This window comes from Lates calcarifer, linkage group LG7_2, assembly GCF_001640805.2.
Source record: "Lates calcarifer isolate ASB-BC8 linkage group LG7_2, TLL_Latcal_v3, whole genome shotgun sequence".
Lineage (NCBI taxonomy): Eukaryota > Metazoa > Chordata > Actinopteri > Centropomidae > Lates > Lates calcarifer.
This window is the reverse complement of record NC_066854.1, coordinates 10209722-10232628: the sequence shown is the minus strand read 5'-3', so window position 1 is coordinate 10232628 and position 22907 is coordinate 10209722. Positions and strand designations below refer to the sequence as shown.

Below are 22907 nucleotides of genomic sequence, written 5' to 3'. Positions count from 1 at the left end.
TCAAATCAGCGTGCTTTCTCTCTCTCTCTGAGGTTAGGTAGCGTGGATGCGGCCAGCCTGGTAGGGAGTTTGGTTTTTTATTTACGGTTTGGAGATGAGGAGACATTGTGTCTAAGTGCTTTCTGAATGAATGAAAAGACATTTGTATTTTCTTTGCAGATGCACGTCCTTCAGCAGACCTCTTATGTATGTGAATAAAGCACACATTTGCACCACTCATTCATCTCCAGTTTTCATCTGTTTTTACATTTAAACATGATTTTATACTCCTATGTTTTCCATTTTATCCTCCTGTGTATGTAATTCATTGTATATTCTGGTATATTTGGCTGTGATCCACTGACCGGGCCTCAACTAACCACAATGTTGCTTCACATAATCAGTTTACATTTCTCTCTCTGGTGAACTTTTGATACGTCTTTGTCCTTTTGTCTGAGCATTAACATTTCACTTAAAGCCCGCGCCATTCATCTTCACCGCGAGACTGATTTCTGATGCTGACGGCATACAAATGCGCTCATCACATACACACACACACCTGCATGTGCAAACACACCCATGCTGACACATGCTGTTGGCTCAGTAGGCCGCTGATGTATTCACAACCTTTTCCGACACATCGTCGCCTCTCGCTTCTCCATCTGTCCACTCTCTTTTTGCCATTTGGTCCAGACAAACCTTAAACACCCATGCAACACTTATGTGGACAGAGCAAGCCCAAAGCCTGGATAATACACAGATTCAGTTTATGTCATTGGTTCCTATTATAATTATCAAAATCTTTCCATTATTGAGGGGATGTGGATTTTCTGGATTTTCTGTTTGGCTGTCACAGATAGTAAAATGGCAGAGTTCCCACCTTTTTTGGGGTATGAATCACTGCATCTCTCACCACACTGATTATACAATCTGAACCTTCACAATGTCACAGATTTTATCACCAGTCTGGGGTCCTATTATGGTCAGTGCGGTGTGCCCAGAGAGTATGAGATGATGCTACACATGCCATTCCTGTGCTGGCTTCAATTTTGAAAATGTCCGGGCCATTAAATCGTCCAGGTGCTTTCACACAAATCTGAATCATCAGACCTATTCCTGGAGTATTTTCACTTCCTGGACTCATCCATATACAGTTTAAAACAAGACAGAGCGCCTGGAATACACTACAGGCCCACAAATCATCTGATGCCATGTCGTGCCACCTGAGAAATGTGTCTCTCTCTCAGACTCCTGGTATCTTCTGTCAGTTAATGGGGCTGAGAGATGAGGGCAGAAATCGAGAAGCTCTCCCACAAGGCAGCATAACCAATCATATGATATTTTGGACCAGCTGCAGACAATCACAGCGGATAATGAGCCAGTTCGCCACCGAGCCTGTGTCAGAGAGCAGATCCACCACTGTATCACTTTATTTCCTCTATACTCTAATCACTATCTCTCAAAGACTCACAAAACGGTTGTGTGTTATTTCTGCTGTATGACATTAGCAAACATTTAAAGCCTAATTTAGCTCAGGCACACGGGAATCAAACAGACGCATTATTATAATAACTACTCACATGCCTAAATGGTAAACTTCAACAACCCTGTCTCATAGAAATGACATTTGCATATTGTTACAGTGTTTTACTGATAGAATCAACATTTGTGTTACTTGCCAGATTAGATATTTTACATTCGCTCATTATGTTGACAGAAAACTTCATTTACTTTGTATTACATTTCCCTCTGCTGCTGCAAATGTGATTTGTAGGGAGACATGCTCCCTAGAAATCACACCAACTATGAGATATATGTAAATAAACATATGAAATACATAGTTTTAAATTCAGGGGGGCCCACATGTGGCGTCCGTGTGTTGAGCATTGTGGCCTGCGGTGTCGAGGTTTAACAGGCAATCACGTTTCTTCTTCACACCCCACTAACTGTGAGCTTTTTGAAATGGTCAGAGGAGAGACTGATAATTACACTGACACTTCCTGCATCGGCTCATAAGTGAGGTCGTACAGATGGAGCGTTGTAAAGTGAGAAAGAAGGAAGACGGAGCAGATGATGTGCAGCACAGAGAGCAGCACATCCACAGACTTAAGGGATAATCCCCTTTTATTACAGTTTGGGTCTTATTTTGATAGGCTTGGCCATGGTTTCTATTGCTTTTGATAACATTGTACCCACCAAAGTAAGTGCTGAGATCTGAGAGCACAACAACGTTGCTGTGACAGTCTGGTCAATCCAACTGTGTTTAGAAATAAAACTGAAAGGTCCATAAAGACATCACCAGATACTGATGATAAACCAATCCACTGAGTTTCTTATGTTTCTGTATCCTATTTTGTGATTACAAGATTAAAACCAGGTTGGGACAAAGAACAAGGACACACACTAGTGTGCATATAAAAGGTAGTTGAATTAAACTGAATTAAACTGAATATCATTCAATTATCTGCCTATGAAAAGATCAGTCCTCTCAGGGACGCCACTGAACTGTCCAGAAACAGTCCCACAGCGCACACAACTACAGCACGAATGTTTAAAACAGACTGTGTGACTAATAGTTTTATTATTTGTCTCCATTTTCTCATCCAAAGAAGTTTTCTCTTCTCTCATTTCATGCCCTGTCTGAAATATTTTTCAGGGATGTTGCCATGTTCCAAGAACACAACAATAGAGATGATGAATTGAACTCGGAAAATCAGATCAGGAGTTGTAATAAATCATTGTATTTGTTCCTGTAAATACACTGTTAGATGACAAGTGGCTGCAGTAACCAGGCAGGTAATGAGGGGCAGATGTACAGGGAGGTCAGGTCTCTGGCAAAGGTGGGAGAGTTGCCATTAGGGAACCACAAAGAATAACAAGGACTAGAGGGAAGAAGAAAGAAAGACAGGGAATGTGTTCACATGACACTTTCTACATCCTTTCAATCTGGCAGAGACAGTCGTGCTTTCAAGGTTAAGTTGATCGACCCCTGCCTCTACACCAACATCAGAGTATATTCATCTAACTCGTGTAATTTACTTCACATAAGGGCACTGGAAAACCTTGTCAAGCTAGGTTTTTTGATTAGTTTCCAATGTGAAACCAAACCACAGTGTACAGGATCAATGAGCTGACACAGATCTGAAGACATGCACTTTACACACTGATCATTAGTCACACTGAGCCTACATTCGCAAAATTCAAGGGAATTCGACATGTTTACATTATGGGTCATATGTTGTGAGCCCAATTAAACACCATCCATTCTTTTTCCACAGCTAACACACACGTATCGTTCTCTTGGTCCGTTGCCCCCAATTTCTCCTACAAGGCTCCTCCATCACAACTCCCTAATACCCACACAACATTTCGGCAGAGCAGCGGGGGAGTACGACTCATATCCCTCCCCACTTTCCTTCTCCCGGGCAGGGTGATGATCTGTAAAGAGAATCATTAAGAGGCAATTTGTGACTGCGACGCGTGCGCACACATCGCCCAAAGAAGGCTATCCATCACCGGCAGCCTCATTCTTCACCGTGGAGAAGACGCAGAGGCTTGCTGTTTGTCTGCCTGACCTCTGACCTCCAATATGTGCGTGCCTCAACAAGAACACACATGCATACATTCTCAGAAATGAAACAGTAGGTGGTATTGACACCATCCAAGTTGTGAGACAATGCGCCTTTGGGCACGGACACATTAAAGGACAACTTATGCAACTGATGTCTGCTGCATAAGCGCAAGTGCATACTCATTCAGTTAGGGCTGAAATCATGTAAACTAGCAACGTCTGAAAGCTTCAAACAGAGTCAGTCAAACAGCTTGGGTGATATGGTTTGCCTGGGAATAGACAGGAGCCTGTATTGTTTTCGCTTCGTCTTTTAATTTCAGACTACACATTTGGTCTTTGCAAAAGGAAATGACATACCTGTCAATTTACAAAAGCAAAGATCCAATGAAGTGGTCACTCAACATGCATTCTAATGCCAGATGTGAAGTGACGTACATGGGAATGTTTATTCCAGGTATAAACAGGACGTCTTTTTGTGATCATTTTTCTTGTCTTTATGATCATTTTGCATCTCTTTGCAGTCACTTTGATTGACTTTCTAACAACAAATGAAAACAGTCACTTCAAATCAGAGGTTCTGGCCCAGAACTCTCTGACCCTTAGTGCTCCTGGGCTTTTGCCAGTCCTCCTGCTCAGTAATCCATCACAGGTTTGATCCCCAGTAGAGCCTATTCCCAATGAAAATGTCCTTGAGAGAGAGAGACATCAGGCTTCCTTTTCTGGCCTGCTGCTGCTTTTGACCTCCATCACGAAAGTCATACATGCTTAATATATTCAATTACCTAATTATGCTTTATGCATAATGAGGATACAGAATAAAAAGGGATGTAATGGAGGACCAGTGCAGGGACCATTTCAGGAAAAATAATTCATGCTTTCTGCTTGTTGACCCTCCTTTCTATTTTACCACAATAACTCCAGCTCCCATCCAAATAATGGGTAATTGTTCAAGACGTGCTATCAAAGGGGCAGCAGAGAGGTCTGCCTGTTAAGAGGCGGTGCTCTGCTTGTCTTTGATGAAGGGTTCTTCTGCTGGAAATGCAATTCCTCCATCCTCCTGGATGTTGTCATTGTATTCAAGAGCTTCCCCTAACGACGCCCAGCGCTGCAGCTCGGCAACCTCTTCCACTATGTTCCTATGGTAACAACCCGGAGCGTGCGCGTCTGGGAGATGAGTGATCGTCTATGTTTGTGTGTGTTCATTATGGCAGTGTGGCTTATTTTTACATAATGAATCAATTATCAAGGCTGTGGAGCGAGCTCATTAGAATAATCGCAGACAAAAAAAACACTCTCCACACTACATGATTTTACCGAGCGTCTTCACACAGCAGCAGCACAGATCACTATTTCCCTGGAAAAAGGTGCAGCACTCTGTGTGTGTGTGTCTGGAGGGAGGAAGGTCTATAATGGGACATCCAACTGACATCATTTGCCTGCCAATCTGCACCCTGCTTGCCAAACCCATGCGCCATAATTGCTTCAGTGAGCAGGGCTATGGCAGCTACAGTGCCTCTGATTCCTTACAGTCAACCACACAGGGGGAAGTGTCATACCGCCCCCTACTGTCCATGATTCTCAATAAAGCAAAACTTAAGATTTATGACCACCACAGCCAGGCACTGTACAAAAGAAGTCATCATTTCAGGTGCTATACAAGAATCAAATCAGGAGTATCAAACTAAGTCATAAAAGCCCGACAACATATATTTGTAGCTGCATCATTTAAAGTCCCCCCTCCACCCCCTCCATTGTTATCCCTTATTGTTAGTTCAGTTGGGTTCTTTCTACTTGGATGTTTTATGTCCTCTTTCCTGTTCAGAAATTGATCCTACAAGGCTGTTTTCACCTGTACGCTCAACTTAAATATCAGTTTAACACGTGGACGAAGCCAGTTGTGTTTCAGTATACAACTTCAACAAGTGCAATGTGAAAACTTTTTAATAAAGAGATGTTATTGAACTTATTATTCAAAGCAAAGTATTATTTATGTATTGAAATGTGTTAAATAAAGAAACTTGACGCTCTCTACTGGTGGATTTTTTTTCAGTCTGCCATGAAATAGACAATGAAATAAAATTGTAATGACGGATAAAGTGATCAAAGAATATCTGGACTAGGAGGATAGAAAGATGTGATTATGTGAGACAGGTTGGCATCTGTCATTTTTGTTTTTAATTACAAGCTTATCTTTTGTAATTAAGATGTGAGGAGGTTAATTAAGACTCATCCCTACCGCTGTGAGAACATTGTTTGGATTAAGACCTGGTGTTTAAAGGCCTAATTATTAATCCATGCATGAACAAAGGGAAAGCTTCACCGTGGAAACAAAGACAGAAAGCAAAAGCATTGAAAGATGTTTGTTTATTTAATAAGACCATTAAACATCTATTCTGAGTTTCCTGAAGCAGGAATGTTACAGATACAGTATTTCTCCATTCTACAGTTAGAACTATTCACCAGTGCACCATAGGAATCAATCATGGCTGTAAGGTAACTAAACGCGTTTATTATTGACAATAAAATTAGATAGATTTCATACACAAATTGTGTAGGAGCTGCTTTTATGAAGGCAACATGCAGCACTACTGCTCCACCCTGTGGTCAGTGATTAAAGTGCAATTATTTTTCTTAGCTACAACTATCAGATTCACAGTGATTTAATATAATGTCTTGTCAAGTCTATCCTCCACTCTCTTATAGAAGAGGAAACTAGATACTGAAGGACCAACGATTTTTATACAAGAATCCTCGAACACATAAAGAACATCATCAAACAGGATATTCACATCCTTGCAGATCTGAGCGAGTTTCAGTTTCTGCTTCTCCTTGTCAAAGGAGATCTCATGAACTCTTAAGATGGATATCCAAAACTCTACCAACGTCTTGAGGTTTATCAAGGCCTGCTGGATCCCTGAGGCCGTCTTGGAGGTCTGCTTTTCAGTCAGCGATATCCGAACGAGGTCGTTACCTTCAGTACACTGAACAGACACCCTGAGACCTCTCAAGCATCTGTCAAACTCCTTCTTGTTAAATTTTTCTATGTATCTAAATATGTATGAGTCGATCCAGGTGCATGTATCGTCCAGATCCTCTGGACAGACTGCAGACAACTCCACTGTATCCTCAGCCTTTCTCCCAGAGGACGTCGAGATGTCCTTAAGTCTGGTCTGGAGGAGATTAATGTTGACTGCTGAGCTGCTTTGATCTGATTCCTTCAGATAGTCTGTACTGTTGTGGCAGGAGCCCAAATGATTCTCTCTTTTGGTCTTGGTTGCTGAAATCCTGTCTGGTCTGGTGTGTTTTTGTAAAATATCGTCTACTCCAGGCTGTTTTGCTGATATTTTCTCTGCAGGGACCAGGTCCAGGCCTGATAAGGAAGATCTAATCCCTGCATTGATCTCCTCCCCGAACACTTGTCTGGGTTTGGCCTTTGCTTGCTTGGTTCTATATTGTGTGGACATTGTGAGTGTAGACCAAGCTCCCAGCTTCTCCTCCTCAACACTGTCTGTGTTACTTAAGGTCCCTACAGTCGACGAAACTTTTTGCCTTGAGAAAGTGTTTTGAGTTTTTGCATTTGAGAGCAGGCTTTGCACTTCAGTAGCCTCACCTGTGCTCTGCAGCAGCCTTGGTAAGCTGTTTGAACCTGCTAGCTCGCGCTTAGCTTTAAAACTGCTGCGGTTTACAGAGCCGACAAACTCGTGATGAGATATTACCCTCGGATTAAGCTGAGATTCTCCTAGTTCAACGGCAGCGGCAGTGGCCGAGAATGTGGATTTAAGCCGGCTGGCCCTGTGGATGAGGTCCAGTCTCAGGGCCTTGACGGCAGCAAAAGGCCCCTCGATGGTGGCTTCCCTCTGGCCGTGCAGAGGCTGGAAACGTAGCGACCTGTGAGCTGACCGCAGACTCTGAATCAGCTGTGCTTGATTGCTGCCAAATATGGAGAGATCGACCTTAGCGCTGGAGACGTACAAAAACACCTGCAACACAGGAGCAAATCTGAATCAATACCAACATCATTCAATTAAAACTGAATTCCTTGATTGTCAAAAATCTTGTGGAAAGAAACTTATGGCCATACTTACATCTCTGGTGAAGGGGAACACAGTGAGATGGTAGTCTTGAGGAAACTTGCTGTCCATCATAATCTGTTGCTCCTTTCGCACCACCCTCTCTGCATCTGCCAAGAGTTACTGTACTGCTGTGGTCTGTGCTCATGTCAACATTATAATGACGCTTCATGAACCCATAAAGCCACTCTAGTTCTTCTCTTAGTTCTTGATCTCACAGAGTGCACAGTCTAACTCTGCTTGTTATCAGTCTAATGCTGGCTTGACTCACTTATAACAGTATGTGACTATGATAATAGGACAAATCAAACCATTCATCACCCAGGCGTACATCCAAGAAACACTTCACGTAAATAGATGTTTCATTTAGACTTCACCTGTCTACATACTGTAATGTAAAAGTGGTTCCTATGGGAACCACAATTCATTCCCATGGGAACCAATTATAACATAAAACAGGAGATATGTTTAAGAATGACTGCAAGTGGATTATGCACAGTACAGTTGATTTAAAGTGAAGGATTTTCATCTCAGCTAATAAGCATCTGATTTTCAGAAGAATAAATTCCTGCTTCCTGTTTTACATCCATTTCTCAAATTGGGACTGCATTTCCTTGTTAATAATGATAATAAAACAACTGACTTTGCTTATTGTCACTTCTCTTGGATGTTTGTTCTTCACTGTGCAGTTTGTTTTCACATTTGCCTGCTGAAGGGGCAGAGTTTTTCTATGCTCAACTTAAATCTCATTTCAGTAGGATGCACTGGCAAAATTTAGTGACAGTCATGGTGTGATATTATGAAGTATACATCTTATGCAAGTGTGCTGTATGTACTTGAAGTGGACTTTTCAGTGAAACAGAGGACATGTTGTGTCCTGTAGTGACAATTTGAGATGAACTATATTTTACATAGTTTACATTTTTGTAGGAAAACCATATCAGGCACAAATTAAACCTATTCTAATTTTCCACGTCTTAAAACGCCTGAAGGGGGTCTTTGAATTTTGGTTCACTGTCAAAACTGGGCAAGACGACATGTAATTTCCTGCCACCATCTTTGTTTAGGTTAGGAAAGACATACAACTTGAGATACTGTTTGAAAACTCAGATCGCTAGAGGACACTTTCTCTAAATATTTTTCACAACAGCGTTAAGTGTTTTCAAATGTGACCGAGTATTTGTTTTAAGCTCTGTGACTTGAATGTACAGTGATGGTGATATGAAAGAGGAACTGATACAGGAGCCAACTTAAAAACTGCCTGTTTTTAGATGGAGTTTGGTGCAAACAATAAACAGCAGTACACCTAGCTCCTGTTAACTGTTAACTTTAGCTTGTGCTCCTCATAGCAGGGGACAGCTCATAACACTAACTCTACACCCCACAGTGTGATTAGCTTGTAGCCTGTAGTTAGCTTTAACCTGTTGTTACCTTCAGCTCTGTCAAAAGTGACGAACGCCACTCCCTCCATGTTGGTGGGGTACTTGACCACCTCGACGTCCCCTCCGTCACTTCTCCTGCGGGTTTGGAAGTGGATAGTCAGCTTGTCTACCATCCTGTCAGCGGGTAACAGGTCGGGCACGCCGGACACAACCACCGTCCTGCTTTGGTCCAAGGAGTCGGTCTCCATGACGGCTGCAGACTCGGAGCCTAGCAAACATCACAGCCACAAGCTAACGCGCCTTTTTGTGCCACGCTATGACCGCCGTTGCTATACACACACAGTTTACTCTAACAGTTATGTTTCTGGTTTCACTTTCACTCTGCTGTTGTGTATGTTACTGTAGTAGCAGCCTTTGTCCACTAGGTGTCTCTGTTTCTCTGCACTTCACCCACAGAGCAGAGGGTTTATTCAAAATGGCTCATTTATGCAGCTGAAAATGAGGCTACTAAGCAGAGCAAATATCTCTGCAATGCCCAAAAGGCAGAGAAACAAACTTCATGGCAACATTTTCCAAGAAGTTGCCTCATCTGTTGCTTTTTCACACACTGAAAGAACATCTTGCTCCGAGGAAACATCCACCAGACCCTCATTTTGCTCACTGTAGGTTATTACTCGCCTTTTAGCTTGGAAAAAGTTATGTCAACACATGTGGTGAAAACATTTATTAGAGTCAAACAAGAGAAAAAAAAAAAAAAAAGAAAAAGAAAAGAAAGAAATGCCACACCAGACACAGAACACCTCTCATGATTCACACAAACAGAAATCCAAACAAATGAAGCCAAGTAGAGTGACAAACTCGATTGCATTTTTCTTGTGCATATAAACATTTTTAATTAAATATAAAACAAAGTGGCCTGGCTGAGTGCAACAAACAGGTATGAGGGGTTAAAAGAAAATCCAGGCCCCGTCTGATTCCAATCAAATCTCCATCCTGATCATCACTTCAGTGCAAACGCAACATTCACGGTGTATAAAAGTGACTTTAAATAATTCAGGTAGTATATCTATTACTCAGTGTTTATTATTGTATGGGCTCACATGGTACAGGTGCGGCTGCGTGTTATTGTCAGGAGCGTGTTATACAGGAGAAGAAAACCCATTCTTGTGTACCTAACGTGAGATAAATGCTGCTCACTTTCACAGGCCAGTGACTGAAATCAAACCATGACACAGCTGAAGGAATTATTGATCAAAGTCAATCAAATAAAGCAAATTAAATAAAACACTTTCTTTGATATGAATGCTAAATTACGTCCTCTAATTTTCAAGAGTGGGAACAAAAACGTTGTTGTACCAGAATCGAGTAGATTACGTGAGGTTTTGCTCGACATGGTGCTGTCACGCTCATACACCTGCTATTAAAAAGAACCACAGTGGAGACACTAACATCTGAGCAGGCAAATTAATCCCAAAGCTCTCCGAACGCTTTCACCTTTGAACAGCAAACTAGATTTTTCGAATAGAGGGAGGGCCTTGAGTTGAGCTCAGCGGCCACTGACGCATTTTACAAACAAAACCGAAGTAGGTGGGTGGTGCTCAGTTTCCACCCTGCACAGAACTGTAGGCCAGAGAGATGATAAAAGAAACTAAAACTAAATAAAAGTGAACATTCATTCTTCAAACATTTGATACTGTTTTTGATTTGGACAGAGTCTGGTAGACAGTCCAGACTGAGGCAGCAGAGGCAGGTGGTTGGATGTGCGTTCATGTGGCGCTCCTTAGATGCGCCGAGATCTTAGCAGCTATGAGCCGGCTTTGAGTCACGCAGCTCCCCTTTGTGTCTGGAACCAGTTCGGAGTTTAAAGGTGGCCAGGGGGCCGCCGTGGTGGAGCGCGGCGCTCAGGGCGGCGTGTCTGGAAGGGAGCGTGGCAAAGAGAGGGTGTGATGAGGCCAGGTCTCCGCCGGGAGCGTCTCTGGTGGAGTTGCGCAGCCGGGGCTGATGGTCTGACAGCCGCAGGATCAATTCGCCCCTTTTACAGAGCTCTGCCAAGAGGTGGTGGGAGTCTGTACAGCTGATCCCCTCCGGAGGATCTGTCACTTCCAGGATCTGACTGCTCACTGCAGACACACACAGACACACACAGACAGCTACTGTGAGCAGCCAAGCCAGTAAATAAAACAACTGTCATGGGTGAAGAGAAAAATCAGACCTGCACCATCGGGAGGCTTCAATAAACTGCTGCTGTCAGCTGTAAAGCTTTTAGCTGGAGGGACAGTCAGACCTGTTGCAGTACGCTCAAATCAAATCATGTACAATATTATTTTGTGTTTTTAATGTTTCATGTTTTTAATCAATTACATTTTCAGAATCAGTCTGCTTTTCAGTGATGTAATGTTTCACTCCACAGGGCTGCACAGGCGCCCCCGTCCTTGTTGATTGCACCGGTGGGATTGTTGACAAGAGCACCTGAATAATGCAAAAAAAAAAAAAAAAAATCTCGGCGAGTGCAAAAATACGATGCGATATTTTAAATAATCAGCACATTTCTTTGGGCACAAATACCGCCAGAGCTGCAGGTTCCACTGCCAGGTGTGCTTTCTGCCCCGTCTGTAATTTATTCTGCTTACATTCACAAACAGACGCCTTTTTTTCCCCAACAGCTACGGAGCGCAGCAAGCACATTCTGACACAATAAAAACGTGGCGTTATTTCACTTAATCTGCTAAATACACGACGCAGCAGCTGGATTTATCATTTGATGCATCTAAAGACGCGTTTTCTTCTCTGATTGATGTCTAAAACCTGATGGTTCACGCGGCGGCAGCAGCATGTTTTCAGAAAGCGCCTGCCTGAACATCTATACTAAGTAGAAAACATTTTATAATACATCAGGTTAACATGTGGAGGAGGTCAAATCGCGGTCAAAATGTCTGATGAAGTACAAACGCCTGCTGTCAACTCAGGGTTCACTAAACTAAAGCCTCCCTCTGGATTTCCTATTACCTGCTTCACCTACACTGAGATCTGAAGACAGAGGTTTTCTGCTGGCCTTCCTCCCTTGACCGCTACGCCAAACCCCGAGTGGAACCTGAGGAGAGAGAGAGAGAGAGAGGAGGGATGTTTGCTGACCTGAAATGACAGCCACCAACTGAATTTGAATCTGCAGAATTAGAGAATAACATTTATTAGTAATGAAAGACTTTAGATGTGTGTCTGACCTGGTGTTTGGCCACCATGTGGGCAGTGTGGATCAGCGGAGGTCTGATGGAGGGTTTGTAATGCAGAGGCTGGCCCAGTAGAGAGTAGTGCGCTTCACCTAAACGTCACAGAAAAAACACAAAGCTGTCAAAAACTGTCAACTGTCAGACCAGTGGAAAACAAAAACTGAGCGTCTACTCCATCAGTTTATGAGGAGTTATTTTTGTGCGTCAGTCCTGAGCACACACTGAGACACTCAGAGTTTTTGGAAGCACATGAATTACATTTTGAACAGAAAGATACAAAAAATTGATTTAATTTTAACAGCAAAAACACACTCCTCTGTGGTGAACAGTAAGTCGTCAGTGATTGGCTGTTTGGTCTCCAATCTGGTTTCTGGTGGTTTTATCAGTTACTGGGGAGGAAGGGAACCTTTATGAAACCCCATGTGTAAGTCAAGTCTGTAGTATATAAGTTTGTGGCCTTGCCCTCTTGGTATATTCCTAGCTAACTTCTGCCAGATAAGCAGATAATTAATAAAATAACTGGCTAATCTGATGATTCCAGCTATGAAGCTCGGACAATATAATCATTAATGCAGTTTCTGTAAAAAAAACAAACAAAAAAACTGAGCCTGTAAATTTAAATAGATCTAAGATATGACATTTGTTGTTTATTTATTTATTTTTTACTTTTTTTTTTACAGCTAAAGTTCATCCTCTTTGAAGGAACTACGATTATCAGGTTTGCCAACTAAGTTAGCTAAACGTTAGCTACTTATGATCTGGTGGAGGTTAGCGAGCCACCTACCGAGATGGCTATGTTGCAAGCTAATGAAGTACAGGCTAATTAAAAGTTTTGATCTTATAACAAGGTTCATAAAACCTCTTCCCAACTTCCCTAGCAACAGATAATCCCTCTAGCACTTGGACTGGAAACAAAACACAAACCAATCAGAAATGACCTCTTCCAATTTTCCAGTTGAGTATAATTGTGGCACAATGTAACGCTGTGTCAGCCTCAGTGAGAGTTCAGGCTAAACTCCGAGTGCACAGAGCAGAGATATTGAGAAAGGACAAGTGAGTAAAAGTGAGTGAGGGAGGTTATCACTGTGTGCTCATGTAGATAATTAACTTGCTTCCAAACAGCAGTTTTCTGTGATTAAAATGTGCCCGTGCAGACTCAGGATTAAGGCACAAATATAATTTCATAAGTTTTAATTAGGTGCCATGTTGGTAAGCAACAGTGGTGTGTGAGTGAGTAAACACAGCGCGGCCCGAGCGTCTCTGACCTTGTCCACTGTGGCAGAAGGCTGTAGGGAGCTGCGGGTGGTGGTGGTGGTGCGGGTGGTGGGCCATGACAGGGATGGGCGAGATGCCTGATGGGAGGCCCTTGACGCTGGGTGGCTGGCCTGGCGAGGGAGTGAGTGCCGGAGACGAGGGCAGGCTGCTCTACACACAACACACCGACGGGGCGGCGGGAGGAAACAGAGGGGGGAGGGAGGGAGGGGACACACACACAAACACTTTCATTCAAAAAAAGGCAACCCCGGCTGCATCTCCCTTTCACAAAGTCATTCTGTCGTTCAAGTTGTTGCTTTAATGTACCATTCCATCCACATTAGTCCCCCTAATGTACCATTACAGCCTAATGCTGAGGACTATTTTCTCCTCATTTTCAGGTTACGCCAGTGTTGACTTCATTTGCAGAGCCTATTTACTCCGACATTTAACCTGCCTGGAGCTGCGGGGAAGCTGGTTTTGGCTCAAGGGGACAATTCTCACATCACTGTCAGACAAGCAAACTAAATTGGCTTTAAAATTGCTTTCTTGTGACCGTCTTAACTTTCTGACATATGCTGTATTGTCCTATGTAGGGAACTCTAGAGCCAGAGCACATTTCTAATTTCATTTAAATTATTTTGAAATTGCTGTTGTCAAGTCTAAACCTCTTGGCCACCGAGCTAATTAAATGTTTTCAAAGCTGTAAGACTTTTAAAGGTTACAAATCGTATGACTTTACCCAACAAACATGCTACTTTTTTCAGAGTGTGTGGGCTGTTTTTGTGCGGCTGTCTCCTCCTCGACGCGCTCGGGCAGCGTTTGTACCTGGGCGTTGTCTGGAGGCGGAGGGAGCTCGGCGGGCCTGCGGCTGCGCTGGTGGTGCTCGGGGCCCGGGTGTTTGTAGCTGGGCTGTTTCCGCTGGCAGGGGGAGGGGGCCCGGGGCTGCTGGCAGGGGGGCGCTGTCATTTGCAGCATCACCATGCCACCACCGCTGGGGGCCGGGGGTAACAACCCTGCACACACACAGATTTAAAAAAAAAAAAAAAAAAAAAAAAAAAAAAAGCAGACACAAACACAAGCTGGGTGTAAAAATGGTTGACACAGAGTTATGGCTGACAAGAGGCAAATCATGTCTGACACTTAATACTCCCTGTTTTTATTTAATTCATCACATCAACTCATCATTTATGCTGCAGAGTAAACTGACACACTAAATGTGTTTTTGCCCATAAGCTCTTTCTCAGCACTTGTGTTCAGCGACACACCTCATCAGTGAAAACCCAGCTCTCGCGCCGTTAGCTGCCGAGCATTTAGCTTTTAAGTGCCTTGATTATAAGGGCACATCCGTAGTAGCAATTAAAACCCATTCCCTTTTTCCTGCTAAATCCATTGCGATGATCCGGGAGATCCAATTATCTAATTAGTTTCTGACGCATGGCTGTTAAAGATGAGACTTTAAAAAAAAAAACAACAACACAAAAACAATCACAGGTTGAGATGTAACCTCCTGCTCTATGAACTCAAATAAATACAACATATTTCCATTTAATTAATTCCTGTTTACATAAAGCTCACATTAGGAGGAAATCATGTTGCAGACTTTACATAGCTGACGCTGCTGTTGATTTATGAAATAATACCTAATAACAGTAACAAGGACGATGCATCTTTGGACTTAATCTGCGGATTATTTCTGGCCCCGGCCTAGCCAATTAAAAATGTTTACTGGTGACGCTGTAGGTAAGGCCGCCACCAGACCTTCATCTGACCTCATTACCGGCGAGCTGGAAATGATGGCTCCCTCCACCACTCTACCGTAATATCAGACATGAATAATAAAGGTCATTAGTGAGGAGAGTGCCCCACCTGGGTCTCTGGACAGCATCTCTGTGAGCCCTAAAGGCCAATACAACACCAGCAATACACAGGTTATTATAGTGATTTTAATTCTTTAAAGCACTTGACAGTTTTAATCTTATATATTTTTTCAGAATCTCTTTACTGTTTTTATGAAAATATCTCCTGAGTGACCTAAATATCTGCTATGATTGGACTGGTAAGTTGCCCAGGCTAATATATTGATTGATTAGCTTATTGCAGATAGGTGTGTCAGTGTTTGTCGGCCAATTAAGACAAGAAACTGCAGTGTAAGAAAATAGGCCGCTGTGTCGTAGTTTGTCCACCAGAGGGCACTGACAAGCTGATTTTTACACTGTAAAATGTCTCGCTTAGCATGTAGCTCGTTCTTCTTATGGTCACGAAATATGGGGAAAGAACTTAAATGACTGGTCAAAATGATTATGGTTTTAAAATCTGCTCTTAGCTAAAATGTCTTTCAGATTTTTTTTAACTCCCAAATATCAGTATTGGTGTTAGCCTCAAAATCCAGTATTGGCCATATTAGTAGTTTGTGGTAACATATTTTCCAAGTAAAATGATAAAAATCCTGCTTGTTTGCAAAGAGCAATGTGTTGCACAAAACTAACATTGCTAAGATTTTATCGTCCAAGTTATTATTATAATTTCTTTTTTATTGAAGAACATAAAAGACAGAAGACAAACAACCTCTCTATTCTAAGATAATGGCTGCACCTCCTGTACTACACTCTACACATACACCTGTACGTACATACATTTCATTTACTTAACAATTAATTTTCTGCCTCAGCCTAATGTTTTCTGGCTGTCCCTTTCTTCTGGCTGTTGCCAAACCATAAATACACTACACTGTATCCGTGATAAATGAAACAGAGAATCATCATTTAGGACAGCTGGGTAACAAGGAGTAACTCACTCTGTTTAGATGCTGACCACTTCACCTGAAGAGTCATGACTTCACTGATTTCTTACTTTCATGTTTTTTCCGTTGAACCAAACTAAATGTTGAATGAGTTGTTGTCAACCTAACATTTGCTGCTAGCTGTTTAATCTCTGTCCATCTCTGGTAGAAGAGGTGGATGTGCAAATCACTTTCACTTATCCAAACTCCAGGGAGCCGTCATCATCACACTTCATTCTTTTTCATTTTGAAAATCTAATCATGTGTCTGACGCACATACAATGGCAAAGTAAACCCGGGGAAGATTATTTCATTATGAAGTGCAGGTCGTCGCTAAGCAAGAACACATTCTGCACTTATTGACACTGAGAGATGGGGAAAAATAGAGAACGTCAGAGCGCTGGCAGAGATGGGGAATCTCCAGGGCGCCTAATGACAGAGACAAACTCTCATTTCACTGCAGATCTCTGTGTTTGAATTCAGTCTGAGAGCGTACCTGCGTACTGTTGGCCTGGGTGCTGCTGGGAGACGCAAGGGGACGAGGTCTGAGGAAACTGGAGCTGCTCCATCATCGGGGCGGGCAGGAAACTCACTGTTGAACTGTGCACGCACGCGCACACACACACACACACACACACACACACACACACACACACACACACACACACACACACAGACAGAGTAAACCATGTGTTTCATAATAGGGTTTCTGCAGGGGTCACCAGGTTAAATTTAAGACTTTTTAAACTGGACTTCTGTGGGACTTTTAAAGAACAGAATTTAATACCTTTAATACTGATCAAACAGAATCAATGACATTTACCAAGTGAATTAATTTAATGACATTTCTATCACATTTTTTCACTACCTCCTATCCATATATAACAATTAAGGCTGAAATTAATCAATTAGTTGACAGAAAATTGATTTTGATAATTAACTAATCATTCAGGTCAAGCACTATTTGTTTTCATTTTTTTTAATGGTTTCTCTGTGTTTAATAGTCCACACAACTGATCTGATATCATTAATTGCTCATTATACAGGACTTGGAGCTGGATAAGCAGCAAAATGGAAGGATGATTGATTCATTGATTGACTATATTCAATAAATTAAAATGCGGCACGCGAGTGTGCATGTGTAACCAAAATTCGTCATCAGGGTATCGCAAGAATGTCACATGACTTATTTCCATTTCTTTAACCAATTAAAAAACTGAGACTTGCAGATCCTCTGTTTAAGAAGTAAATGTTGCTTTGGTACTCCAGAGCCTGAACACCTGAAGACAAACAAGTCTAATATGATGCTCAGATCTAAGCAGGCCTTTAAAGCGATCAGAGAAACCTTAAAGATCCCCTCTAAACCCGCACAGACGGAAATCTCCAGGAGCTGCAGCTGAGGTATTAAATTTGAAATTTAACTTTAAGTCCATCTGCAAAGTAGGCGCTCTGCTCCGTAAGCAACCTGCCTGCGGGGACTCGTGTACAGCTGGTGAAAAAGCAGGCTGCAGGTGGACAGTCGGTCCTCTTGGGAGAAGAGTGAGCTGTTCGAACGCTGCCGCATAAATCATTTCCACGCTGACTGCCCTACTAAAGCAGCCTCATTTTACAGCTGGGACACTGAGAAAGTGACCTCTCCCTGCATGAGTGTGTGTGTGTGTGTGTCTTTTCATTGTTCTTCTGCAGGTGATGACTGCGTACATGGTTGTGTTCATGTCTAGTGTTTGTTATGTATACGTGCGTGTACAATGGTCCCAGCAGTGCTCCACTCACCAGTATCCAGATTGATTGGGTCCATGGAGGTAGAAACTAATTACATGTTTTGCTTTCTGTGAACTAGTTCTATCAATCAGTTATAATGAGAGAGAGCTCGGTGCTGCACGCTACTCCACAGCAGCAGAGTAATGGAGGAAAATGACTGAAGCTCTTTGAGAGGGCGTCAGAGTCGACATTCATCAGCTACACGCAGACCCAGTTCACCAAAAGCATTGTGGTAATAACGTCATTTTTTTTCCCCCCACGGTGAACAAAGATGACCTTGGCTCGCAGGTGCTTTTGGGATTCACTCATCAGGCCTGTTAGGTCTATAAATAAGAGGCACCTTCAGGAGTGAGAAACAGCATCAAGTGCCTGCAAATCGGTTTCTGGGACAAAGCACATCTACAGCTGAGCTAATAATTCAATCTAAACCTGATTAAGGCAACTTCAGCTATTAGAAAGTGTCATAATGCAAGGATGACCATAAATCACAACAAGTTTATTATCAGCCTAAACATGACTTAAGTTAATTTCAGAGCAAAAAGCAGCACCAGAAAACCCAATTAACTCTTAGGCAGCTGTTCTAGACTGATTATTAAATGCATCAATGTAAACTGGGTTATTACAGAATTCATGTTAATACCAAACATGAATGTGAATATTACCTGAAACTAATTACTCCCATACATCAAAGTACTAATGTGCACAAAGCTGTCGGCTTGGATAACAACTTAAAGCGCCTAAAAATGATTTTATATGTTCAGTATTTCTCTTTAACATTAAATATTCATCGATAAATGTACAACACTTAAAAACTCTTTGCTGGAGTGGAAACGTGATAACAACTTGAAAACTGTCGCACTTGAAAGAACTGGGAGGATGTTAGACAAAAAACACAAAACAGTTGTTGCTTTTGAGGTTTTCAGGGAATCTAAAAACACATTGACTTGATGTTTCTCTTAATACACAAGTTTATTCCAAACTATTTACTTTAATTAAAGTGAAATAAGAATTCATTATGTTCCAGTATAAAATTATCATACATGTGTGACATTTAAGGCTGCATCTACAAATTATTTTCTCAATTAAGCCACTAATTGATTAATTACTTGGTCGATAAAATGCTCGTCACAGCCTCCCTGAACAAAGTTAAATTATCATGTTTTGCCTGATAAACTGTCCATACTCCGTTTCAGTTAATAATCATATGAAAAGCCAAAGCAGCAGCTCCTCATATTTGAGTCTGGTATCAGCGTATATGTTCATTTCTGCTTGATTTAAATGTTTAATCAGTTATCAGTACAGCTGCTGATTCATTTTCTGTCGACTGACTGACAAATGATTTACTAATAGTTCATATATTTCTACTCAGATTTGAGAAAAAGAGCGCCGGATTAAATAATGATCCACAGTAACTGTCAGTGTTGACGCTGTGACCGTACCTCATGGTGGTGTGCTGGTTAGGGGGGAGCAGGCTGTAGCAGGGCTGCATGCCAGCAACAGCCACTGCCCCCTGTCCTGGCTGGCAGGACACAAACACTGGCTGCTGGTACGTCTGCTGTGGCACAGAAACCTGCTACAGGAAAAAAAAAACAAACAAAACAAACAAAAAAAAACAAACAAATAGACGTCAAGTAAATAAAAGCCTCAAAACACACAAACCTGGCTTCACTGGCTGAATCTAGCAAATATTAGATCATTTACAAAGGTCTGTGCACATGGAAAACAAACATTTATTTTCTTAAGGACAAATAACTAAGAAGTGCATACTCTTACTTTGAAAACCTCTTTTCTTTCTGTTCCTCTACAAGAATACAGACACTCTTTCTCATTTTTAGACTGGTGATATTAATCTATCTGACACTCGCAGAAGCGTCCCTTTATCAAATGTACCTGATAAGACTGCATTGGAGGGTACTGGACCATCATGCCTTGCATCTGGTTGCCCATATTGCTTTGCTGGTTGCCAGTGAGAGCGAGGTTGGGTGTTGGCTGCACGCCCACTACGGTCTGGTAGCTGGACGCTGGGTTTGGCATCACGGCTTGGTGCACTGAGGCAAAATGAGAAAGGCACAATGCTGTGACCGAATGAAAAGAGACTCCTGATAGGAACACTGATAATAATATGACGCCAAAACACTGTAATTAATATTCATGGTTCATATGGAAACATAGCAGGAGAAGAGACTAATAAAAGCTCTGAGGAAAAAAGCTTGGTTATCAAGATTTTACTAGAAAATAGTTGAAGGTTTGAATGATTTTTATTGTGAAATCTGCTACAATAAAGAGACACTGAAGCTGCATTAGGAGAAGAACAGAACAGGCAGCAGATTGAAAGGCTGTGGAAGCTGGGACTCGGCTTGGGGAGTTGAGCTGTTACAGCTAAGCAGGTCTGAGGCACTTGGAATAAATGAGAAAGTCAATATATTTGATTTAGCCTGAACCTGCAACCTGAGTGGTCGAGCCACTCCCCTGCCTGAAAAAAAAAACAAACAAACATCCACTTCAACGAGTGATTAAGTTCAGAGGGTAAACAGAAAACGGGATCACATTTCTACAGTCCTTGTTAGAAACCCATTTAGAGAGGCCAAAGAAAATGACACACAAAAGACGATACAAAGTCACACAGGTCCGGCCATTTTCCGAATGGCCTAAAATGGCGGCGCTTATTCCTAGCCTGGAGGGTGTGTATGTGGGGGGGCAGACACTTAAATGTCAAGGTGACAAAAAGAGACATTTGAAAATACTGTCCCTCGCGACACACACATGTGGTAATCCGAGTGACAAAAGGAGAGGACGTCCTTTTGTGAAGGTGTCTTTACAGTCGGCCGCCCTGGGAGAAAAGTACAACTAGACAATGAAAGTGCTCCGTGAGGAACACAGAGGGGGAAGGACTATTTTTATCCACCCTCGCCTCCCACCTTCACTTCCAAACCAAGCATGAAATGACTGTAATATCAAACCCACACAATTTTATTCCATACCAGCAGGCAGCAGATGAGGGACGACTGTGACTTCTTTACTTAGAAAATTCCTTCGTACGCAGGTGATGACTGTCCGGGCATCACTGAGCAGCCTGGTGTCGGAAGGATCAGAGCCATCAGACTAAGACCAAAGTTTGAGGGTCTTACAGTGGGTCCTTCAGATTGTCTGTGGTGTTACTGTACATCCTGCAGGTGAGGAGTGAGGGGCTGAAAAAGAGACCGGTTCACTGTGAGATTCATAGAGGCCTCTCAGACAGCGTCCCGGCCCCGCATCCCGCCTCTCAGGCTCAGAACACTTCCTGCTTGGTATAAAATCCCACAGAGAGGGACCGCTAACATCAGCCAGGCTGATACTAACTCATGTAGATATACTGGTATATATACTGGCCAAGACACTGTGGTGTGGTAATATCAAACTAAACTGAAGGTAATTTAGAAACAGCCATTACACAGCTCGTTGATTTTAACACTGTAAAATGTTTTGCTTTGTGTGTCTCTATTAAAACAAATCAACAACCACACAAACTAAATCATCTCATGATGTTGGAAACCATTAACATGAAAAAGAATCCTGACCTGAAAAACCCAAAGAACAAATTCAGTGGTTGCCTACTACTACTTATTTTCTCAGTTCTTGACAAACAGCTGACTAACTGTCCAATGTTTTGGGCTGACTAGACACATTTCTTTCAACTAACGTTTAATTAAAATTAGTTGATGCACCTCAGGATCTAAAAAGCTGTTTTTTAAATGTCACTTTGCCAAAGTTTCTTTCTAGTAAAGACATTTAGTTTCTGCTAAGATTCAGGTTCTAACTGTCTGTAATCTGCTGATCAATTTCTCCATTGATCATTTATTTATAAATGTCATACAACAGCAAGAAATGCCTGTTATAATTGTTTTAGCAGAGTATTTTCACACAGGAGAAGCTCAACTCAGACAGTGTTTGGCATTTTTCCTTGAAATGACTGAAACAATTAATCCAGTATCAGTATAGCTGCCAATGAATTTGGTGTCAGTTGACTAATAAATTAACTGACTAATCCTCTCAGCTCTCTGTGTAAGTACTATTTACATTATGCTGATGTTTTCATCATTCCTTAAAAGAAAAGCTGCTTTTCTTTCATGTTCCTTTCTCTTTGAGTTTCCATAATTAGCTGAATAATCAGTTGGCCGATCAACTAAAACATATTATCTGTTTGTCATTTAAAGCATTTTTTTTTGATCCATTGTCTCAAATTCAAATATTTTTAGATTTTTTTTGGATCAAGACAATAAGAAGACATCTGATGACATCATCTTGGTGTAAAGGAAACTGTGATGCACATTTCATCTTCAGTTTTAATAACCACTAGCATGATATAATAGTAAAGTAAAGAAGATCCTTCAGGGCCTTCACGTAGAATATAAAATACTTCCCAGAATGACCATGACTGAAGCTGGAGCCCTGTGGTGGTGGTGACTGTCTGATGCAAGTGAGAGGTAACATTCACAGGTTCGTCTGTGGACACTTGCTGGGCCATCAGAGAATTCCTACTGATAATTTATTTATTATGTGCTCAACCCATGCTGCAGTGTCTTCACCTTTAGATCTTATAGGTTTTTTTTAATTAATGCAAAAACAGAAGGGAAATGAGGCGCTGGAGTCGTTTTTTTTTTTTCTTCAGATTCCCTGAGAAATAAATGCTGTCCTTTGCCTTTGTAGGTCAGCTTCATTTGTCCGCTGTCTATTCCCCGGGTCCCCAGCAGGGAAGCCGCATTTGCAGCCTACAGATGACAGAATAGTGCCGCAGCCACTTACAGAGACGTGTGTGCACCAGTGTGTGTGCGTGTGCATGTTACAACTGTACAAAGATTACATCCAGTTAAGCAAGAGTGTGTGTGTGTGTGTGTGTGTGTG

The 22907-nt window shown here is 42.0% G+C and overlaps 1 protein-coding gene across 11 annotated transcripts in view; it reads right to left on the bottom strand.

Moving 5' to 3' along the window:
* Positions 1–5897: 5897 nt before the first annotated feature.
* Positions 5898–22907, bottom strand: part of LOC108900641 (R3H domain-containing protein 1) — a 50256-nt gene continuing 33246 nt past the window's right edge. For 6 of the 11 annotated variants that reach the window (XM_051065977.1, XM_018701797.2, XM_018701799.2 and 3 more), the window contains 10 exons: positions 19917–20074; positions 19466–19599; positions 16762–16865; positions 14312–14499; positions 13495–13654; positions 12224–12321; positions 12009–12093; positions 9052–11122; positions 7636–7730; positions 5898–7530 (listed from right to left, as the gene is read on the bottom strand). In XM_051065977.1, coding sequence (XP_050921934.1) covers positions 10800–11122; positions 12009–12093; positions 12224–12321; positions 13495–13654; positions 14312–14499; positions 16762–16865; positions 19466–19599; positions 19917–20074 — 1250 coding nt within the window. In that variant the 3' untranslated portion in view covers positions 5898–7530; positions 7636–7730; positions 9052–10799. Of the gene's footprint in view, positions 7531–7635; positions 7731–9051; positions 11123–11363; positions 11472–12008; positions 12094–12223; positions 12322–13494; positions 13655–14311; positions 14500–16761; positions 16866–19465; positions 19600–19916; positions 20075–22907 lie in introns of those variants that run through there. The other 5 variants (XM_018701794.2, XM_018701803.2, XM_018701802.2 and 2 more) reach the window with 5 other exon arrangements.